Source organism: Coenobita brevimanus, chromosome 71 (assembly GCF_032717465.1).
Source record: "Coenobita brevimanus isolate Jiangsu-jjx chromosome 71, ASM3271746v2, whole genome shotgun sequence".
NCBI classification, from domain to species: domain Eukaryota; kingdom Metazoa; phylum Arthropoda; class Malacostraca; order Decapoda; family Coenobitidae; genus Coenobita; species Coenobita brevimanus.
Genome location: NC_137024.1, coordinates 33,246,920 through 33,266,887, shown reverse-complemented (window position 1 = coordinate 33,266,887; position 19,968 = coordinate 33,246,920). Strand labels below are relative to the sequence as shown.

General features: G+C 42.7%; 1 protein-coding gene across 1 annotated transcript in view; it reads left to right on the top strand.

Annotated features, from left to right (window-relative positions):
• The window catches only part of LOC145406828 (serine hydroxymethyltransferase, mitochondrial-like), a 149,001-nt gene extending 129,443 nt beyond the window's left edge, over window positions 1-19,558 (top strand). Inside the window, exons 9-10 of the mRNA XM_080277928.1 lie at window positions 10,169-10,324; window positions 19,178-19,558. Coding sequence (XP_080134054.1) covers window positions 10,169-10,324; window positions 19,178-19,416 — 395 coding nt within the window. The 3' untranslated portion in view covers window positions 19,417-19,558. The remainder of the gene's footprint in view (window positions 1-10,168; window positions 10,325-19,177) is intronic.
• Window positions 19,559-19,968: the final 410 nt, after the last annotated feature.

The window sequence follows — 19,968 nt, the reverse complement described above, 5'->3', positions numbered from 1 at the left end:
AGGATCTCAGTTAAGACATTCAGAAACAAAATAGACAAGTACAGTAGTGCACCAACTTTCGCTACAGCAGGATTCGCGGAATCCACTTTCGCGGCATGCACCAAATATTCCCTAACTTCCACTTTCGCTTGAAAAAAATCGATTTTCGCGCGCAAATTATGGGTTTGGGACAATATTTTGAACTTTGAATTTCCTGCACCGCCCGCCCGCAACCCACCGCCATCTTGAATGACGTCATGTCAACACTCTGTCCACCCATTCCCGCCATTGTGTACGAGCGTGCTAGCTCCATTGTGTTGGATTCTCATGGTTCAATGGCCTCTACTATACCTGGTAGTGTGGGGAAAGGGCCTGGTGGTGTGGGGAAAGGGCCTGGTGGTGTGGGGGGAGAGCCTGGTGGTGTGGGGGGAGGGCCGGGAGGCAGTGGTGGTGATAAAAAGTGGCCGGGACATTCAAAGTCGGGAGGAAAGGATACTTACCCCCAACATCCATTAAACACCTCAACCTGGTCTCTGTGGTATGTACAGTTTTTATTGTTTGTATCTCACAATGCAATATACAATAGTGATTTGATGTACTGTATTGCAAGTGAAGATGAAAATCTGATGTTACTTTAGGATAACCGGGAACCAATTAGCCTTTTTGCCATAAAGACAATGCCCCAACTTTCGCTAATTCCACTTTCGCGCATTATTTTTGGACCCAATTAGGCGCGAAAATTGGTGCCCCACTGTATTTGCATGAGAATCCTCAGCTGACTCTTTTTCTGTCTGAATAACTTGTTTTTACAACTACGTGTAAGTTCATTCCCTTTTTGTCTACAAGACACCCCATAAACAACGTACCCATACATAGCGTTGCATCACGTCATTATAAGTTTTTCAGTTTATTCAATACAAATAGAGTAATATAAGCACAGATTAGGATCTGCACAGATAGTCCTGAGTTAACGGGCACTACTCTTACTTCCAACCTGTGATGGGCTGTGGATCACTGAGTCCCCTCATGTCTACAGGATACCCCGTAAACTTAACATACTTGTACATAGCGTCACGTCACGTCATTATACATTTTTCGATGTACTCAATGCAAATAAGGTAAAATACAGTATGCACAGCTTAGGATCTGCACAGATAGCCATGAGTTAACAGTCACTACTCTTACTTTCGACATGTGATGGGCTGTGGATCACTGAGGGTCCCTGTTAGCCAAGTGACCACCATCAGGATTTTTTTTAATGTACCAGGGGTCACTGCTTCAGGAGGAAACTTGTGTACTTGTCCCATATGGGAGAGTTCCTTGTCTCAGTGGAGTGAACGGAGCTAGGGCCTGATTGACTGCAGCCTACCTAAAAAGCGCCAGGCAAGGTTGCTGCACCACCCCTAAACATCCACACTGTGCACTGTGCAATCCCCTTTTGTCTATAAGACACCCCATCTTATATATTTTTCAATCTCCTCAGTGCAAAGAAAGTTATATAAGCACAGATTAGGATCTGCACAGATAGCCTGGAGTTAATGGTCAGTACTCCTACTTTCGACCTGTGATGGGCTGTGGATCACTGAGGGTCCCTGTTAGTTAAGTGACCACCATCGGGATTTTTGTAATGTACCAGGCGTCACTGCTTCAGGAAGAAACTTGTGTACTTGTCCCACATGGGAGAGTTCCTTGTCTCAGTGGAGTGAACGGAGCTAGGGCCTGATTGACTGCTGCCTACCTTAAAAGCGCCAGGCAAGGCTGCCGCACCACCCCTAAACATCCACATTGTGCACTGTGTAGTTTCCACGTTATGTCCACAGACGCTCCATTAACTCAACATAATGATTTATAATATCATGCTGTAACTAGTAGTTTATTTGATTACTTTCTCTTTCAGGTTACTCAGACGGGTAGCTTATACACAAAGTATTATAGAATGTGACTTTTCCTTTCTAGTATTTCCTGTGAAAATTCCATGTCAGTTTTTCCATGCTGCATGGTGGTTTTTCTCACTTTTTCCTGGAGGGTTTTTTTTTTTTTTGGGGGGGTAGCCTTTTTGCATTACTATCCTTATCCTTCAGCATGTAGAGTTAGATCTTGTAGTCATAGTTTTCTCTATAACAAGCAGCCTCGAAAGGATCATAAGGTCTGTTGCTGTTTGCTTTCCAATGTAATCCAATGTAAAAACCTACCGTCGGAATACAGTATTGCATTTTTTATTTCTTCGTTAAAGATTTGCTGTACTGCTTTTCCACAGTACTGTATTTGTAATTTAAATATTTACTGTTTCGGTATGTACTTGTAAGTTAAAGCACTTAAAGTTAAAGCATTAAATAAAACCTCGTAACCAGTTAACCCATGATCGGTGGGTTCTGAGACAATTTGGCATCAAGTCAATTCGCCATCAGACAATTCCCCTTCAAAAAATGGACGATTCTTCGTCAGGAGAATTTGCACCCTGGACGATTCTCTGTCATACAATAAATATACTTATTATTAATTAATCAATAATTTAATAACTATTTCAGGGGGATCCATCAAAGTCTATGTTGAATAGCGTAGGCTTTGGATATTATTTATTAGTTGCACCTTTAGTCAATAATTAACTTGTTTCTTCCTCGTTGTAGTCACCATTGAATTATATTCTTGTGTCACCCATAGCTGTCTTCATTAATGACAGCGAATTGTCATGTTATTGTTGTGACGGCAAATTGTCCCGAAACCGATCAGTGTTGGAATGTTGCCTTGTGTTTACGTATTTGTATATTGAAGTTTTGCTGTGCAGTACTGTATTTGTAAGTTATAACATTAAATAAACCTTCTAACCACGTAAAGTGCTTCATATTGATTACCAATGACAGATAACAGCAAAACACCACATTTAGGGGGTCTAGGGAGCAAAATAAGGAGTAGTTAAAACTTACATGTTTCGCGCCAAACGCGCCACGGTTGGAACAAAACCCACGTGTTCGGGATGAGCTTGCTGTAGATTATATATATATATGTGTGTGTGTGTGTGTGTGTGTATTTTCCTGTTTTAGCCCTTTCACTGGAGGGAGGAGCACAGTTTTTCTGTGGCTTCCATAGATTTTCTTCAGTTTTTCTTGTAGCATAATCACGATCAAGGTGATTTTACCAGGAGTATTGAAGGTACTGCATTTTTCATGAGCCTGTGATCTACAGTAACAAAATCAGCAGCCAAGTGAGGTTTAACTGTTCCTTGTTTTTAATTGTTGGTATATTTTTGGCTGACTAGGGTATACTGTCATACTTCAACTAGGCATGATATTGCCATCACACAATCTTTGCTGCTGTGCTGTAACAAGAGATTGACACATAATATGGTGCTGGTCACAAAGAAGTGGTGTGGAAGGGATGTAGAGCCTTATTCTGCCATTGGCTTATGAGAAATAACTGTTAGAAGGGCAAAAATTTCCACCTAGTTAAAATGAATAAATTTTAGTGCCAATGCAAGCAACTGTCAACACCACTACATAAGGCAAAGGTTGTATTACTCTATTTATGGTTACGTGTCAGTATATATACCAGTACATATGTAAAGCTCCGTATGTCGTTTTTATAAGCACGCACACACACACACACACACACACACACACACACACACACACACTGAAAAATTAGGCACAAGTCTGGAAAGCAAGCCACAGGCTACCTGAAATGCATTCTAGAAGGAATGTTGCAGCTGAATGGTTAACAAACTACAGGCCTGTCCCATTTTACAAGCATGCACTACACTAGAAACTGATGATATGAGACTGGGCAATTCAGACCCAAATTCAGTGATGTGAGCATGAAAGTCCAGTGTTGTAAGAAAATTATTTGACATGAGTGGAAAATTTAAAGGGACTGAGACCTTTAGCCATCCCATGATGCTGCCACGACCATTTTCTGTTGTGCCTCGTGAGAGAAAATGTAGCCAGCCCCAGCAGTGGTGGAGAGACTTCGGGGTGGCTCAACCAGATGTTGCTTGTACAGTAAAACCTTGATATAACCAACTTCAATAGACTGGATTTTGTTTTTATCAGAATCGGGGAGCTACCGGACTAAATTCTTATATATCAGAAAAAGTCCGATATAGCCAGAAGCAGTCAGGACTGCCTGACCACTTCAGCTATGTTCACCACAATAAGGTAAATAAAAGACATTTTTTATCAGTGTACAGTACAGTATTATTATAGACTGTAGCACCAGTCGAGCAGGGCAGTACTCCCGAGGTGGATGGAAAGCTGATGACAGGGAGTGCTGGAGCTCCCGTTTCATCAGCCCTCAGGACTAGTTCCTGACCATCCCCCTTTGCTGAACTTTTTCAGTGTCTCAGTTACACAGAGAGTAGGCCAGCATGCTCTCCAGTACAAATTTCTCTATCTATCTTCACCAAACTACATGCACAGTACACACTACACTTCCTATTCAAAATTAACCAAAAATGGCGTTGATTCACCCAGCCTCGGAGTCCCCAGGGGGGGGGACCATAAATGCCCCCGCCATCTGCCCCTCTCCCGGTGACGACTCGAGGTGCCTGGAACCACTGTCTGACTCTCTTCTTCTTCATTTCTGCAACATTCGCGGCCTTTCATCTAACTTTCGCTCTGTTGAGCACCACCTCTCCTCCTCTAAACCTCACCTTCTTTTTCTAACGGAGACTCAGCTGTCTGAGGCAACTGACAGCAAACCCTTTTCTGTATCCTCCTACTTTCTCTATACTCATTTCAAAGCCAAAGGTGGCTGTTGTGTATACATACGCAACGACTTATCTTGCCCTCGTGTTCCTGAACTTGATTCTTCTGAATTCTCCACTCTCTGGCTTCGGCTTTCCTGTCATTCTCTGACTAAATATATCTGTGCTGTTTACTTATCCCCTAATTCTACTGACTATCAAAAATTCTTCGACTATCTTACTTCTACGATGGAACACATTCTGTCCATTTCTCCTTTCTCTGAAATCTCCATTCTTGGAGATTTCAATGTTCACCACCACCTTTGGCTCTCCTCTCCTTTCACGGATCCACCTGGTGAACAAGCCTACATCTTTTCTATCCTTAATGACCTAGAGCAGCTTGTACAGCACCCTACCCGTATCCCTGACCGCCTTGGAGAGAGCTCCAACATACTTGACCTCTTCCTCACAACCAATCCTTCTGCTTACTCTGTTAATCTTTTCTCTCCGTTGGGCTCCTCCGATCACAACCTTATTACCTTAACCTGTCCTGTCGCTCCAGTACGGCCTGCGGACCCTCCAGGGAAACGTCGTCTCTAGCATTTTGGAGCTGCGGACTGGGAGGCCCTCAGGCAGTACTTCTTTGATTTTCCCTGGAATGATTATTGCTTCCATGGCCGTGAGCCATCTGAGTGTGCCTTGCGCATTACGGAGGTTATTCTCTCGGGCATGGAAGCATACATTCCTTTCTCATATCCTTTGACTAACGCAAGAAAGCCTTGGTTTAATCACGCTTGTTCTAATGCTGTCCGCAACAAGGAGAGGGCCTACAAAAGGTACCGGAGCCAACCTACCCCTGAATCACATAATCTTTACGTTTCTGCCCGGAATCGTGCTAAGTCTGTTCTTCGCTCTACTAAAAATAATTTCATCCATACTAAATGCTCTCAACTCTCCAACTCGAATTCTTCTCGCTCCTTCTGGCACCTTGCCAAAAATCTTTCTAACAACTTTACCTCATCATCCTTCCCTCCTCTTTTCTACTCTGATGGTTCTGTAGCTATTTCTTCTACTGATAAAGCAGATCTCTTCGCACAGACTTTCTCCTCCAATTCCACCTTAGACGATTCCGGTGCTGTTCCTCCATCACTTCCCCCCTCTGACTTCCTCATGGCTGACATTAAAATTTCTTCAGTTGATGTATTTTCTGCCATTACTGGCCTCAGTACTAACAAGGCATATGGGCCTGATGGAGTCCCTCCTGTTGTTCTCAAAAACTGTGCTTCTGTGCTTACACCCTGCCTAGGCAAACTATTTCGCCTTTGTCTGTCAACTTGTACCTTTCCTTCTTGCTGGAAGTTTGCTTTCATTCAGCCAGTCCCAAAGAAGGGTGACCACTCCCAACCCTCCAACTATCGTCCAATTGCTTTAACGTCCTGTATTTCAAAAGTTTTCGAGTCAATTCTTAATAAAAAAATTTTAAGGCATCTTTCCTATCACAACCTTCTTTCCGATCGTCAGTATGGGTTCCGTCAGGGACGCTCCACTGGCGATCTTCTCACCTACCTTTCAGACTCCTGGTCATCCTCCTTTCGGGACTTTGGCGAAAGCTTTGCCATTGCACTTGACATCTCAAAGGCTTTCGATCGAGTCTGGCATAAATCTTTAATTTCCAAACTGCCCTCCTACGGTTTCTATCCTTCTATCTGTGCCTTCATCGCTAGCTTCCTTTCTGGTCGTTCTATAGCCGCTGTCGTAGACGGCCATCGTTCTTCTCCTAGATCTATCAACAGTGGTGTTCCTCAGGGCTCTGTCCTATCACCAACTCTCTTCCTTTTATTCATCAATGATCTTCTAAGCTGTACATCTAACCCTATCCACTCATACGCTGATGACTCCACCCTTCATCTTTCCATTCGGTTCCCGCAACGCCCATCTCAACAGTTACTTCAAGAAACAAGGGATGAGGCTGTGGCACACCTAATGTCTGACTTGGCTCATATCTCTGACTGGGGTAAAAATAATATGGTTGTCTTTAATGCATCTAAGACTCAGTTCTTACACCTATCAACCCGACAAAATCTTCCACAGGTATACCCACTAATGTTTAATAATATTCAGATGAATCCTGCATCATCCTTGAACATGCTTGGGGTTTCATTTACTCGGGACTTATCTTGGAAAGATCATATTGCATCTCTTGTAAAATCTGCTTCCAAGAGATTGGGTGTGCTAAGCCGACTCCGCTCTTTCTTTACCCCTGCACAATTGTTGACTCTATACAGGGGTTTTATCCGCCCCTGTGTGGAGTACAACTCTCATGTGTGGGGAGGCTCCCCACATACAGCTCTTCTCAATAGGGTGGAGTCAAAGGCTTTTCGTCTCATTAACTCTCCTCCTCTTACTGACTCCCTTCAACCTCTGTCTCTTCGCCGCACTGTTGCATCTTTATCTCTTTTCTATCGCTGCTTTAATGGTCACTGCTCCTCTGAACTGTCTGCTTGCATTCTTCCACCTCTACGACGGGCGCGTAGCACCCATCTGGCAGCAAACTCTCATCCCTTTTCTGTCCAACTCTCTAATGCAAGAGTTAACCGTTACTCCCAGTCTTTCATTTATGCAACAGGTCAGCTCTGGAACTGTCTCCCTCTGTCTGTATTTCCTCCTGCCTATGATCTCCAGTCTTTCAAACGTAGTGTGTCCAGGCATCTCAAAATGATCGGATCTTGAATTTGGCTCTGTATTGTATTATGTTTTTCTCTTGGAGGGAACTGTTACTGCGGGCTCATGGCCTTTGGTTCCTTCTTCCTCGCATAAAAAAAAAAAAAAAAAAAAAAAAAAAAAAAAAAAAAGATATACGAGGTGCTACCCAAAAGTTCCAGTAATTTGAACAGAGGGAGCCAACCATTTGCACTTTCGCCTTTTGCCGCCAGGAGGAGTCAGCAGCACCCCTTGTGTGTCAGTGTGGCTCCGGCCGTATCTTTGAGCAGACGTGTTGTTGAGCTATGCTTACTATTGTAACGTGGTGTGTAGGTGGTTTGGCGGTTTTGCAGTGGCAGACCTCACAAAACAAAGAACCTCCATCAAGTTCTGCTTCAAGATAGACAAGACAGCTAAGAAACTCACTGGTTGCTTCAGCAAACCTTTGGTGACAATGCCATGTCCCAAAGCAGAACAGTTTTCTGGTACAAGTGTTCAAGGAAGGACGAACGTCCATCGAAGACGATGACTGTTCTGGACGACCGTCAACGGCAGCAACACCAGAAAACATTGGAAATGTTCGTCAGGCTATCCTTGCAGATCATAGACAAACTATCCATGATGTTTGTGACATCGCTGGACTGTCGCATGGGAGCGTGCAACCCATTTTGTTGGACGTGTTGGGCATGAGACGCATTGCTGCAAAATTTGTGCCAAGACTGCTGAGTGACGAGCAGAAGGCACATCGCGTTGCAGTTTGCAGGGAGCTCAAGAATCAGGTCAGAGATGATGCCACCTTCATCTCCAAGGTCATAACTGGTGATGAATCATGGGTTTATGGTTATGACCCGGAGACAAAGCAGCATTCATCGCAATGGAAGTCTCCCAATTCACCGAGGCCGAAAAAAGCGCATCAAGTTTGCAGTAATGTCAAGTTGATGTTGATCATTTTCTTCATTATCCAAGGGATTGTTCGCAAGGAATTTGTCCCACCTGATCAATCTGTCAGTGGAAGGTTTTACTGTGAAGTTTTGCAGTGTCTGAGGGAGATCATCTGCAGCAAACATCCAGAACAGTGGAAGAACAAGGACTGGGTCCTGCAGCATGACAGCGCCCCCACTCACACATCAATTGTTGTCCGGCAGTTCCTGGCTTCCTCAAACACGGTAGTCATTCCCCACCCACCCTATTCGCCTGACCTTGCCCCCTGCGACTTTTTCCTGTTTCCCAAGCTGAAATTATGACTGAAATGGCATCGATTTGACTTGATTGAGGAGATCCAGACAGAATCAGAGGAGGTACTCAAGACCATCATGCCTGAAGCCTTCCAGGGATGCATGGACTCGTGGAAAAAATGCTAGGACCACTGTATACATGCCCAAGGGGACTACTTCAAAGGCGACAGTGAGAACAAGGAGGTAAGGTAACTTATTTTCCTACAATATTCAAATTACTGGAACTTTTGGGTAGCACCTCATATATGGTATTACCATCCATCCATCCATCATCCAATCCTACATTACCCCATGAGGAGCATAGGACCCTGGGGCCAGGTAAGTTGGTCCTGACATTTAAGATGAGAGCAACCAGCCTCACTCATTTTCTGAATGTCATTACGTGAGCAGTAAACCCCAACCACCCTTTGCCTTCACTGGCTCAGTCCAATTGGAGCGTCGTAATTATCCACTGAACCACCAGGTGCCATAATTTGGTTATATGGTTGCACCATTTGATGTGCAATCTGGACTAATGTCTGATGTATCAGAAAATGTATGGGTTAATAAGGGAGAGTGCAGATGTCGCTTTTATCAGAATTTTTGCTTTTTTTTGAATGGTTTGGGTTCCAATTAGTCCATTATTGTGAGGTTTTACTGTACTACTTTACAAGTAAGTTTGCATATGTTATTCATTCTATTTCCTCCTTCCAGTTGCTTTCATAACCATCTGTATATATACTGTATACTGTATCTAGGCAGATACCATAATCTCGTAAGGGGTGGCCGTTTGAGTTAGTTGTTTTACAGGGAGGGGAACTAACCCTCCGCCAACCCATTTGTTGACATGTATGGAACACATATGGGTTGGTTATGTAATTGCCACCCAGTGTTGTAAATGGTTTCCTGGCTTACAAGAAACCATTTGGCTTGTCACACAATACAAAGCCACCTGAAAAGGAAACAAGAGCAAGAAAAAGTGACAGGAAAGATGGGAGAATAGGAAGAGAGGAAGGCAGACACAGAAGAAGAATGATAAGAGTAAGGGAAGAAGTAGGCAGCACTACATCAAGTGAGTGGATGATGGTCACCACTACCTGCCACAATAATTACGCATTATTATAGGACATGGTAGCATTATAGGTGTGTATAAGGTGCTTGTAATCTTTATTCCTTCATAAAATTACCTGGACCTGTGTTGATGGGAGTCATTTAACCTAACCCTATATTTTCCCATAAGTTTTGTACTCTGATATATGAGTTTTCACTGTTTGAGCAGTCCTCCATTAACATTTTTCACTCATTCAGTGGGACCCACCTGCAGTTATAATATTGTGTAAGTATTTGGAAGTGATTTTTTGTGACCTTCTTTGATGTGATGTTGGATTTGGCATCAGGGATTGTATAAATAGATCAGTGAATGTTTACGTTTTATGCGAATGTTTTGAAGGCTTTGGTGTGTACATGTTGAAAATTAATAACACTGGCGAGTATTATTGCTGTGGCCTTAGTTTAACTGTATTTGAACCTGCTGAATCATAATTTAACTACAGATAGTTTCAGTGATGATAAATTGACTTCCTTTTGAATCTTACAGGAGGAACAGACAATCACCTGGTACTTGTGGATCTGCGGCCAAAGGGACTGGATGGTGCCCGGGTGGAAACAGTCTGCAACAGCTGCAATATCACAGTCAACAAGAACTCAGTGCCAGGTGATAAGAGTGCTCTTATTCCTGGTGGTCTGAGGCTTGGTATGTAGGTTTTCATTTGTGTGTGAGTGGATGGAAAGATGTAACAGAGGGAAAGTGGGAATCAGTCAGGATGTAAATTGCTTTTGAAATAACATTAGGCAAACTGTTGTTTAAATATTTAGTGTACAGATTCTGAAATATGATCATTAATGCTATGTAGTGAGTCACTGGTGAAGTCCCGTATTATGGTACTGTAAATGTGGGAGATGGGTTGAAGATAATGATGATTTTTGTAGCCCCTGACACAAAAGAAGAGCCTCTCCAAGGTCAGGAGAGGCAGTAGCTCCTTATATTTCATCCACTTCTCATTCTACCAGTGGAGCCAGCCTCAACCCCTCCCACATTCAGCATATCCAAGTGGCCATCTCCCCAGTTGACACTTTCCATTCTGTCATCCTAACCCTGATATCCCTACCTATTTTCACTTCATATCATTTTGTTTATAAAGGCTCCCATGTACCTGCTTGCCTTGACCTTGGTATTCTGGTGGTGAGTCTCCACAATTCTCTATCTCTGGCAGCCTCCCTATTCAACCTCTTATCCTTGAGTCATGCTTTGTGACCTCATCCCAGGCCTATTTTGGTCTGTCTCCTGTAATCTTACTCTTAATATTCACACCTCATACCCTTTACAAAATTTGTCATCTTCCATTCTTTTAACTTACCCAAACCATCTCAGTCTACCCCTCCTCATGACAGCACTAATACAGTACATTCAAGTCCCATCCTCCTCATCACAACACAGATACATTCAAGTTCCATCCTGCGTCTCAGCTCCTCATTTGTAGTCCAAAATCCCAAGGACTCTCATTTAAGGATCGACTACACATTCATCTAATCATTAACAAATCCGTATGTTTGAACCTACTAATAACATCATCTGTACTGCCTAGGTCTCACTGCTGTACAACATTATGCTTCTAACCCAAGCTGCATATAAGGACCCCTTAGCATGAAGGAAGATCCCTCTCTGTGTCAGGAGAGGCTAGATCTCCCTGAACTTCTTCTAGCCTCTCCTTACCCTAGCCACAGACCTATCTCTAGTCCCACCTCCAGCACATTACATGTCACCCTAGTAACAAAACTTCTCCTCCACTCAAAAGACACTGTAGCAAGATCAATCCTTTCTTGCCTTTTAGTCACTACATACTCTCCCCTACTTACAGCACACATGAAATTAGCAATATTTCACAATCTACCTCTAATACCACCAAATCTCTTATGTACCCTTTTATCAGACACTGCACAGGATGGAGTTACTTCCCACACCTTTATGGCAAACCGCACATGGCCACACCCCCTTTGCTTTGACAGTACTGCCACCAGCCCTAGGTATCATCACATTTGTTTTTTTCCACATTTACTCTCATACCCTTATACATTATTCCATCTCTCCACATTCAAAATCTTTCCTTCACCTCCATCTTATTCTCTGCAATCAACACCAAATCATCAGCTTACAACAACCCCCATGGGAGTCCAGTTCTGAAGTCACATGAGAGAGCTTCAAGCACCATGATGAATAATAAGGGGCTTAAGACTGTCCCATGATGTATGCCAACAGTTACAGAAAGCTCGTCGCACAAACATCCATTCACTCTCACCTGGGTGCGAGCACCCTTGTATGTTGCCAAAACTACTTTAACCAGCAACTCTTCAGTCCCAAGCTTTCTCATTGTGAGGAGCCTGTCAAAGGCTGTGTTCATATCAGTAAAAACAAAATTCAGCTCCCACTTCCTAAGTATGTTTTCTGAGGCTGTATGACAATGAATACTATATTGCGTCAGTGGTCCCTTTGCCTGGCATCCAGGACTCACTCCCTTACCTTCATTATCTGATCCAAGTGTTTATGCTTCTGTAATTTCCTCTTTTTCAGGGCATCACCCTTCTCCTTATACACATTTAGTCTTGCACCTCATCCAGTTATTTGGAACAGCACTCTTATATAAATGAATTTATCAGATCAGTAACTAAGCCCACTCCTATATATCATGAGGTCTTCAGCATCTTAGCAGTCAACTCAGACACAACCAGTGCCCTCCTCATCTCCATCCTGCCATTTGCCCTGCTTGCAGTAGCAGCAGCATTCAAAGGCCAAGGTCCAAACACTGGATCCACTGACTCCAGACCTTCGGTAACTGGTTATAATGCTCTCTCCACGGATTCTTTAATAACCTCACTGTCCACTACTATCTTTCCTTTATCATTCTTCACACACTGCTTACCTATGATATCGCTGTTTTGTCTCATTGTCTGTTTTGCTGCTTTAAGTACTAAATTCTTCGCTTCAGGACTATTACAGCTATCTAGTAAAAGTTTCTGAGACTCAGATTTTTCCCCATATGCTCCTATCTGGCTGTAGGCCTAGCAACCAAGTATTTCTCTCCAGTATACAGAAATGACAATAATTAGATGAATGTGTAGTGTTTCCTTGGAAGTGAGCCCTGGGGGTGTCCAGGATTGCAGTTGAAGAATTGAGAGGAAGGATGGGACTTCAGTTTTGAAGAGGGGTAGATTGAGATGGTTTGGGCATGTTTAGAGGATGGAAGAATGCAATTGCATGTGGAAGATATGAGGTGTGAACATGAAGGGTAGGGTTGTGAGAGGCAGACAAAAAAAAAAATATCTATATCTATCTATTGCCAGACGCCACAATCCCGTATGGGGTGGCCACCTGACTCGAGTTACCTGTTTCACAGAGAGGGGCACCAACCCTCCACCAACCCACTTGACACGCAGGGAGCACGTATGGTTTGGTTATATGGTTACCACCCAGTGTAGTAAATGGTTTCTTGGCTTACAGGAAACCATTTGGCTTGTCACTCAGTGTAAAGCCACCTGTAATGGAAAGAAAGCAATAAGTAGTGACAGAAAAGATGGGGGAGAAAAATAGGAAGATAGGAGGGCAGGCACAGAAAAAGTATGATAAAGGCTAAGGAAGAAGTAGGCAGCACTACATCAAGTTAGTGGATGATGGTCGCCACCACCTACCACTTTAAATAAAATAAATAAAAGACCTGGAACAAGGTCATAGAGTGTGACCTCACAGATAAGGGACTGAATAGGACCAAGGCTGACACATGCAAGCATTTTGGAGCCTTTATAAGTGATAGGATACCACTCCATTTCCAAAACCGAAAAAATTTTCATTTCTCTTTAACTGCGGCTTGTACACCCTCGTCCCACCACCATTTTACCTTATGTTTTGGTGGGCCCTTTGTCTATCCACACACTTGAATTAGTTCTCACATGTTACAAGTTGTCCACAAGATGCAGTTTCTCCAAACTCCTGTTTTGTATGCACCACAGGGTTACACTTCCTGTTCCACAACATTACGTCCCCCACATCTACCAACTCTCATGTTTAACTATTATTCACTTTAAGTCCCTGTGCTTCCATCCCATCCCTCTACCTCTTGAACTTCTCTCTTGCCTCCTTTGTGCTTTCAGTAAGTCAAACTAAAATAGCAGCATATAATATCTTATGGGTTGCATGTTCTAAACTTCCTCAGTAGTGTTTCAGGTGCCAAGCTGAATAACAAATGACTTGACAGTTAACCTTGATACCTTGATGCAAATGAAGATAGATGGAGAGTTCCTCTCTTAAGTGTCCACATACTCTCATAGACATAGTTGCCCATTTATACAAAATCATACCTAACTTGATGATCCATTCATCACCACATATGAGGTCTGTTCAGAAAGCATCTGACCTCATTTATTTTTTCTCACCAACCTAATGGAGGATAGGGGTGGTGTTTTGTGTGGCACAATGCAGGACCTTCATCGTGATTAATGCCAGCCGCCACAAGTGACTCAGTGGCTGTCAGTCAAACTATGTTCATGGTTGTGCACCGTATGCTCGTCATGTTTCCATGCTTGTCACTATGACCAAAAAAGTAAAAAAACGTTGTCAAATTTTGCCAAAAACTAGGTGATACTCAGTTTGAAACTATCAGGAAGATCCAACAAGTTTTGGGGAATTAAGGCATGGTGGTAACACGAATAAAGGACTGGTACAATCTCTTAAAAAATGGCCAAATATCAGTTGAGAGTGATCCATGTCCTGGGAGGCCATCAACAAGCATGAGTGCTGAAAATGTCAAGAAAGTCTGTGACTTGGTCATGGGAAATCATTGGTTGACTGTCAAAGAAGTTGCTAATGAAATTGGAATCAGCAGTGGATCAGCACACAAAATTTTAATGGATGGTTTAGGCATGCGAAGAGTTTCCACCAAGTTCATTCCAAAGCCCCTTTCATGTGATCAACAAGCTCAGCAGATGAACATTGCTCACAACATGTTGGAATGTGCTAATTGTGATCCAGACTTTCTGAAGACAGTTATCACTGGAGATGAGACTTTGGAATATGGACACAACCCAGAAACCAAAGCAGAGGTGGCCCAGTGGAGTCATGCAGGGTCGCCTTGACCAAAAAAAGCATGACAGGTCCGCAACAAGGTGAAATGCATTTTAACAGCTTTTTCAACTACAGTGGTGTCGTGCATCTCAAATATGCACAAGCAGGTCAAACTGTGAGCCACTGGAGATCTTCTTACCTACCTTTCAGACTCCTGTTCATCCTCCTTTCGGGACTTTGGTGAAAGTTTTCCCATTGCACTTGACATCTCAAAGGCTTTTGATCGAGTCTGGCATAAATCTTAAATCTCCAAACTGCCCTACAGTTTCTATCCTTCTATCTGTGCCTTCACCTGTAGCTTCCTTTCTGGTCATTCTATAGCTGCTGTTGTAGACGGCCATCATTCTTCTCCTAGATCTATCAACAGTGGTGTTTCTCAGGGCTCTGTTGTATCATCAACTCTCTTCCATTTATTCATCAGTGATCTTCTACGCTGTACATCTAACCCTATCCACTCAAACGCTGATGATTCCACCCTTCACCTTTCCATTCGGTTCCCGCAACTTCCATCTCAGCAGTTACTTTGACAAACAAGGGATGAGGCTATGGCACACCTAATGTCTGACCTGGCTCGTATCTCTGCCTGGGGTAAAAATAATCTTGTTGTTTTTAATGCATTTTTTAATGCATCAAAAACTTGGTTTTTACACCTATCAACTTTACAAAATCTTCCACAGGAGTACCCACTAAAGTTTAGTACTCAGTGTTGTAGGTCTCGAGACCAGTTTGATGTGGTCTTGGTCTTGATCTTGGTCTCACTTGATGCAGTCTTGGTGTTGATCTTGGTCTCGAAGCTTCTGGTCTCGGAGTTTTGGCTCGAGACCAGGTCGAGACCAGCATTACAAAGTGCATCGCGGTGTGGGGAAGGTCAGAATTTATGATCATGCATGGAGAAAAATCATAGCTGATTCGATTCACAGGGCGCCATACAGCGTTGCACTGTCTGTTTAGGTGCAGAGCATCGAACCGATTACTGAACATAGTTTCAGTGATGATGCATGAGTTGAGCCCTGCGAGCGCTGATAGAATGCGTGTGAGTCGAGAGAGCATGCATGACGTAGCCATTCTCGCAATGATAATCTCTGTTTGCATGCATGCATGTTTGCAGCTCTGTTCACCTTCGTGTACTTCATATACGTGTATGGTGTATGCAATCCCCACACCCTTCGTACATGTACACCACAGATTTAGCTAGTTCGCTTGGAAAACGTAACCACAAAAATGTATATTTTCCTACGTTTGTTTCTTCATGCCAATGAAGCAATGAAAGCAGAAATATTTTACGTAGATGTTCAGTCATTCGCATATATTAAATTTTGTAAATATATTTCCTCCCTTACAGGGGTAGCCATGATTTTGGAGCGATAGGGACCAAGTCAGACATCAGTCGCTTCCAACCATTCGAGTTATAATCTTTCAGAGCTGCCAGATGGCTATCATGGAGGCCTGCATTGACTTCTGTGACCTTTTTAGAAGAAATCAGAATATTTTCTAGTGTTTCACAGTCACCCTCATATTTCATACAACTTATTCACCTATGAATGGGGGATCATGGCCATGTGGCCCAGTGGCGTTTCTAGCCCTACTAAAGTTGGGGGGGGGGGCCCACCTGGTGTCCAATAAATCATCAGTAGTAGCAAGAAGGACAGTGAGCAGACTCGAATGAGAGCCCCTTTCAAGAAGGAGAGTTAGTGAAAACTGTTCTCTTAAACAAATAGTGGGTACGACCGTAAGAAGTATTTGGAGCACTTGTGGAAGTAAAATTTATATATTTTATATTTATGAATATTTTTTGCTTCCCACCCCTGTATCCCGAAACCCCTTTGGTCTCTGGTGTAACTATCCTGAAAAATAGGTAGTCCTCCTCAATTGTTCACGAGAAACGAAAGATGAATATGTTGTGTATGGAACGTTTGGGCACGGGTAAAGCTTGGAGAGAAATGTGAAAATTAGTCTTCAGAAAATCAGCTTTCGGATGAGGAAGATACAGCTGTCCAAGAGAACGATGGCACTGACAAAGTATGCAACACTATGCATTATAACTTCAAAACCGTACTTTCAAAAGTTTAAATGCTTAAAAAACTTTCAAAAGCCGTGACATCAGTGTGCAGGGCTGTAGAGAGCTATGACCGCGCCCTGGGGTGCCTGGAAAACGTTTGACACAGGCCAGAAAAAGAAGCAAAATTGTCAAAGTCCTGGTGTGGGTCCTGGTCCCTCCATACTCTTCAGTTTTGGCCCCAGGAATTATCCCCATTACCTTTTTCTCTCTTTCATTCAACTCATGTGCGATAATCAACTTAAATTCGTTTAAAAGGTGTTGAGTATCGCATCGTTACATAATCTGCAACTGGGTGACTGGGGTGCTAGTGCATTCACTTGACGGGCCGAGACGCCCGTGAAAACTGACCAGTAGTGCAGTACCTGCAGGCTGCAGCTACTTTTCATTCATTCAGCAGACACATAAATTCTTGGTCTTGGTCTCGGAAGGTCTGGTCTTGGTCTTGGTCTCGGAGGATCTGGTCTTGGTCTCGGAGGGTCTGGTCTTGGTCTTGGTCTCGAGGTGCCTGGTCTTGACTACAACACTCTTAATAATATCCAGCTGAATCTTGCATCATCCTTGAACATGTTTGAGGTTTCATTCACTCGGGACTTATCTTGGAAAGATCATATTGCATCTCTTGTAAAATCTGCTTCCAAGAGATTAGGTGTGCTAAGCCAATGACCTTCTTTACACCTGCACAGTTGTTGACTTTATACATGGGTTTTATTCACCCCTGTATAGAGTACAGCTCTCATGTGTGGGTTGGCTCCCCATATACAGCTCTTCTCAATAGGGTGGAGTCAAAGGCTTTTCGTCTCATTAACTCTCCTCCTCTTACTGGCTCCCTTCATCCTCTATCTCTTTGCCACACTGTTGCCTCTTTATTTATTTTCTATCACTACTTCAATGGTCACTGCTTCTTTGAACTGTTTGCTTGCATCCTTTCACCCCTATGACAGGTGCATAGCACCTGTTTAGCAACAAACTCTCATCCCTTTTCTGTCCAACTCTCTAATGCAAGAGTTACCATTACTCCCAGTCCTTCATTTATGCAACAGGTCAACTCTGGAACTGTCTCCCTTTGTCTGTATTTCCTACTTCCTATGATCTCCAGCCTTTCAAACGAAGTGTGTCCAGGCATCTCGAAATGAACGGATCTTGAATTTGGCTCTCTTTTGTATTGTTTTTGTTTTTTTCTTGGAAGGAACTGTTTTGCAGGGTCCTAGTCTTCAGTTCCTTCTTTCTTGCATAAAAAAAGAAAAAAAATCTACCTCGATGTTATACATCGTCTTTGTGATACAGTTCTGTGGAAGAAACCAGACCTTTGGAAAGCAGGAAGTTAGAAGGTGTACCATGACAGTGCCCCTGCCCATTCTTCTCAACTGATTCAGGAATTTTTGGTCAAGAACAGCATCCTGCAGGTCTGGCAGGCTCCCCGCTTTCCAGACCTGGCTCCCTGCTACTTTTGGTTATTCCCTTATTCCCCAAGCTCAAAACTCCGGTGAAGAGTTCCCAAATTGAGGCAAGAGAAGTGATCATGATGAATGCAACAAAGCACCTGCAGGACATACTGAAAACTGACTTTCAGATACGTTTCAGGGAGTGGAAAGAACACTGGACTATGTGTGTCAAGACAGAAGGGGCCTACATTGAAGGGGACTCGCGTCCTAGCTCAACAGGTTGCGATTTTTTTTTTTTTTTATAGCCTAAGGTTGGATACTTTCTAAACAGACTTCCAACACAAAACCTTCCTTACACCTTCTCTTTTTACCATGTTTTATGCATTTTCCTGATTCATAAATGTTGTAAATACTTTATAGTCCTCACAGGCCATCTCTACTGTCTGTCTTATTGCAAAACTTTGAACCACATGTCCTCTAGCAACCCTACAGGCATTCAGTTCCTTGCATACCAGACCTGTTTGCCACACACAAAGCCATTTGTTACATCCCTTCCTTTATATATATATATATATATATATATATATATATATATATACCTTGCCACTGCCAGGTGAATCCTGCTTTGAAGGGTGCATGTCAGTGCAATGGGGTTAGATTACTCCACAAATATTGTGTGATTGCATAATTTTACATGCCTTGGATGATATTACAAGTATATTGCTGAGGAGAGATCCCTCACTCACTCTGAAAGGATAACTGTAGACCAGTATACCATTTCTATATTTTGTAATGTTACCAGGGATGTGTTGGTCACCTCTCCATATTCATAGGGGATAACATAGAATTGTATGAAGTTACTATTGATAGCTTTTTCCACTCATGTGCTTTCTCCTTCCTTGTTTCTGAATCCCACTTCACTTCATTTTTTGTTTGGGTAGAGGGTCAGGATGGTGATGGTGATGTCTGTTATTGTATAACCATTTCCTGCAGGCACCCCAGCGCTAACCTCCCGCAACTTCAAAAACAAGGACTTTGAGTACGTCGTGGAGCTTCTTGACCGTGGCTGTTCCATCGCTCTTGAAGCAAAAGCTAAGTCAGGAAAGAAACTCACTGACTTCAAAGCAACACTAATCAGTAACTCTGAAATCAAGGCAAAAGTTGAAGCATTGCAAAAGGAGGTCAATGAATTTTCACTGAAATTTCCAATGCCTGGGTTTGAGGATCATTAACACAGTATTTCTGTATTTGTATACTACATCACTGCCCTTACTTTGCTGTGCTGAGCAAATGCTAAGTATGCAAATATGTCACAGTAACAATGATGATGTGAGGCTGTAATCACTCCTGCCTCATTCCACATATCTTCATTATAAAATTTTACACACCTGTACAAGGTTTAATGGCATTATGGGAAATGTAATGTATCACGTCATGCTTTTAATCTCAAGCTGTATTAGATCTCATTGTATGAGATGAGAAAAAAGAATTTTGTCAGTGACCAAGATTTGATACTACTGTGCAATATATATTTTGTACATCTTGTGTAGTGTGAAGGTTTCAGTTCAAGTCCATTGGAATCATTGTAAGTCCATTGAAAGCTGTATTTGAAAATTACATTTTACAAAGATGTTTAGCAGTGTTGAAAGTGTATGTGAAACTCAGAAGATGTTGAGTGACAACCTGGTTGTGCGTAGCATTATGGCAATCATTTTGATGTGTGAATTTCTTTTTTATTATACTCAGACTTCAGTACTTTACCATTATAATGTTATATATAATCA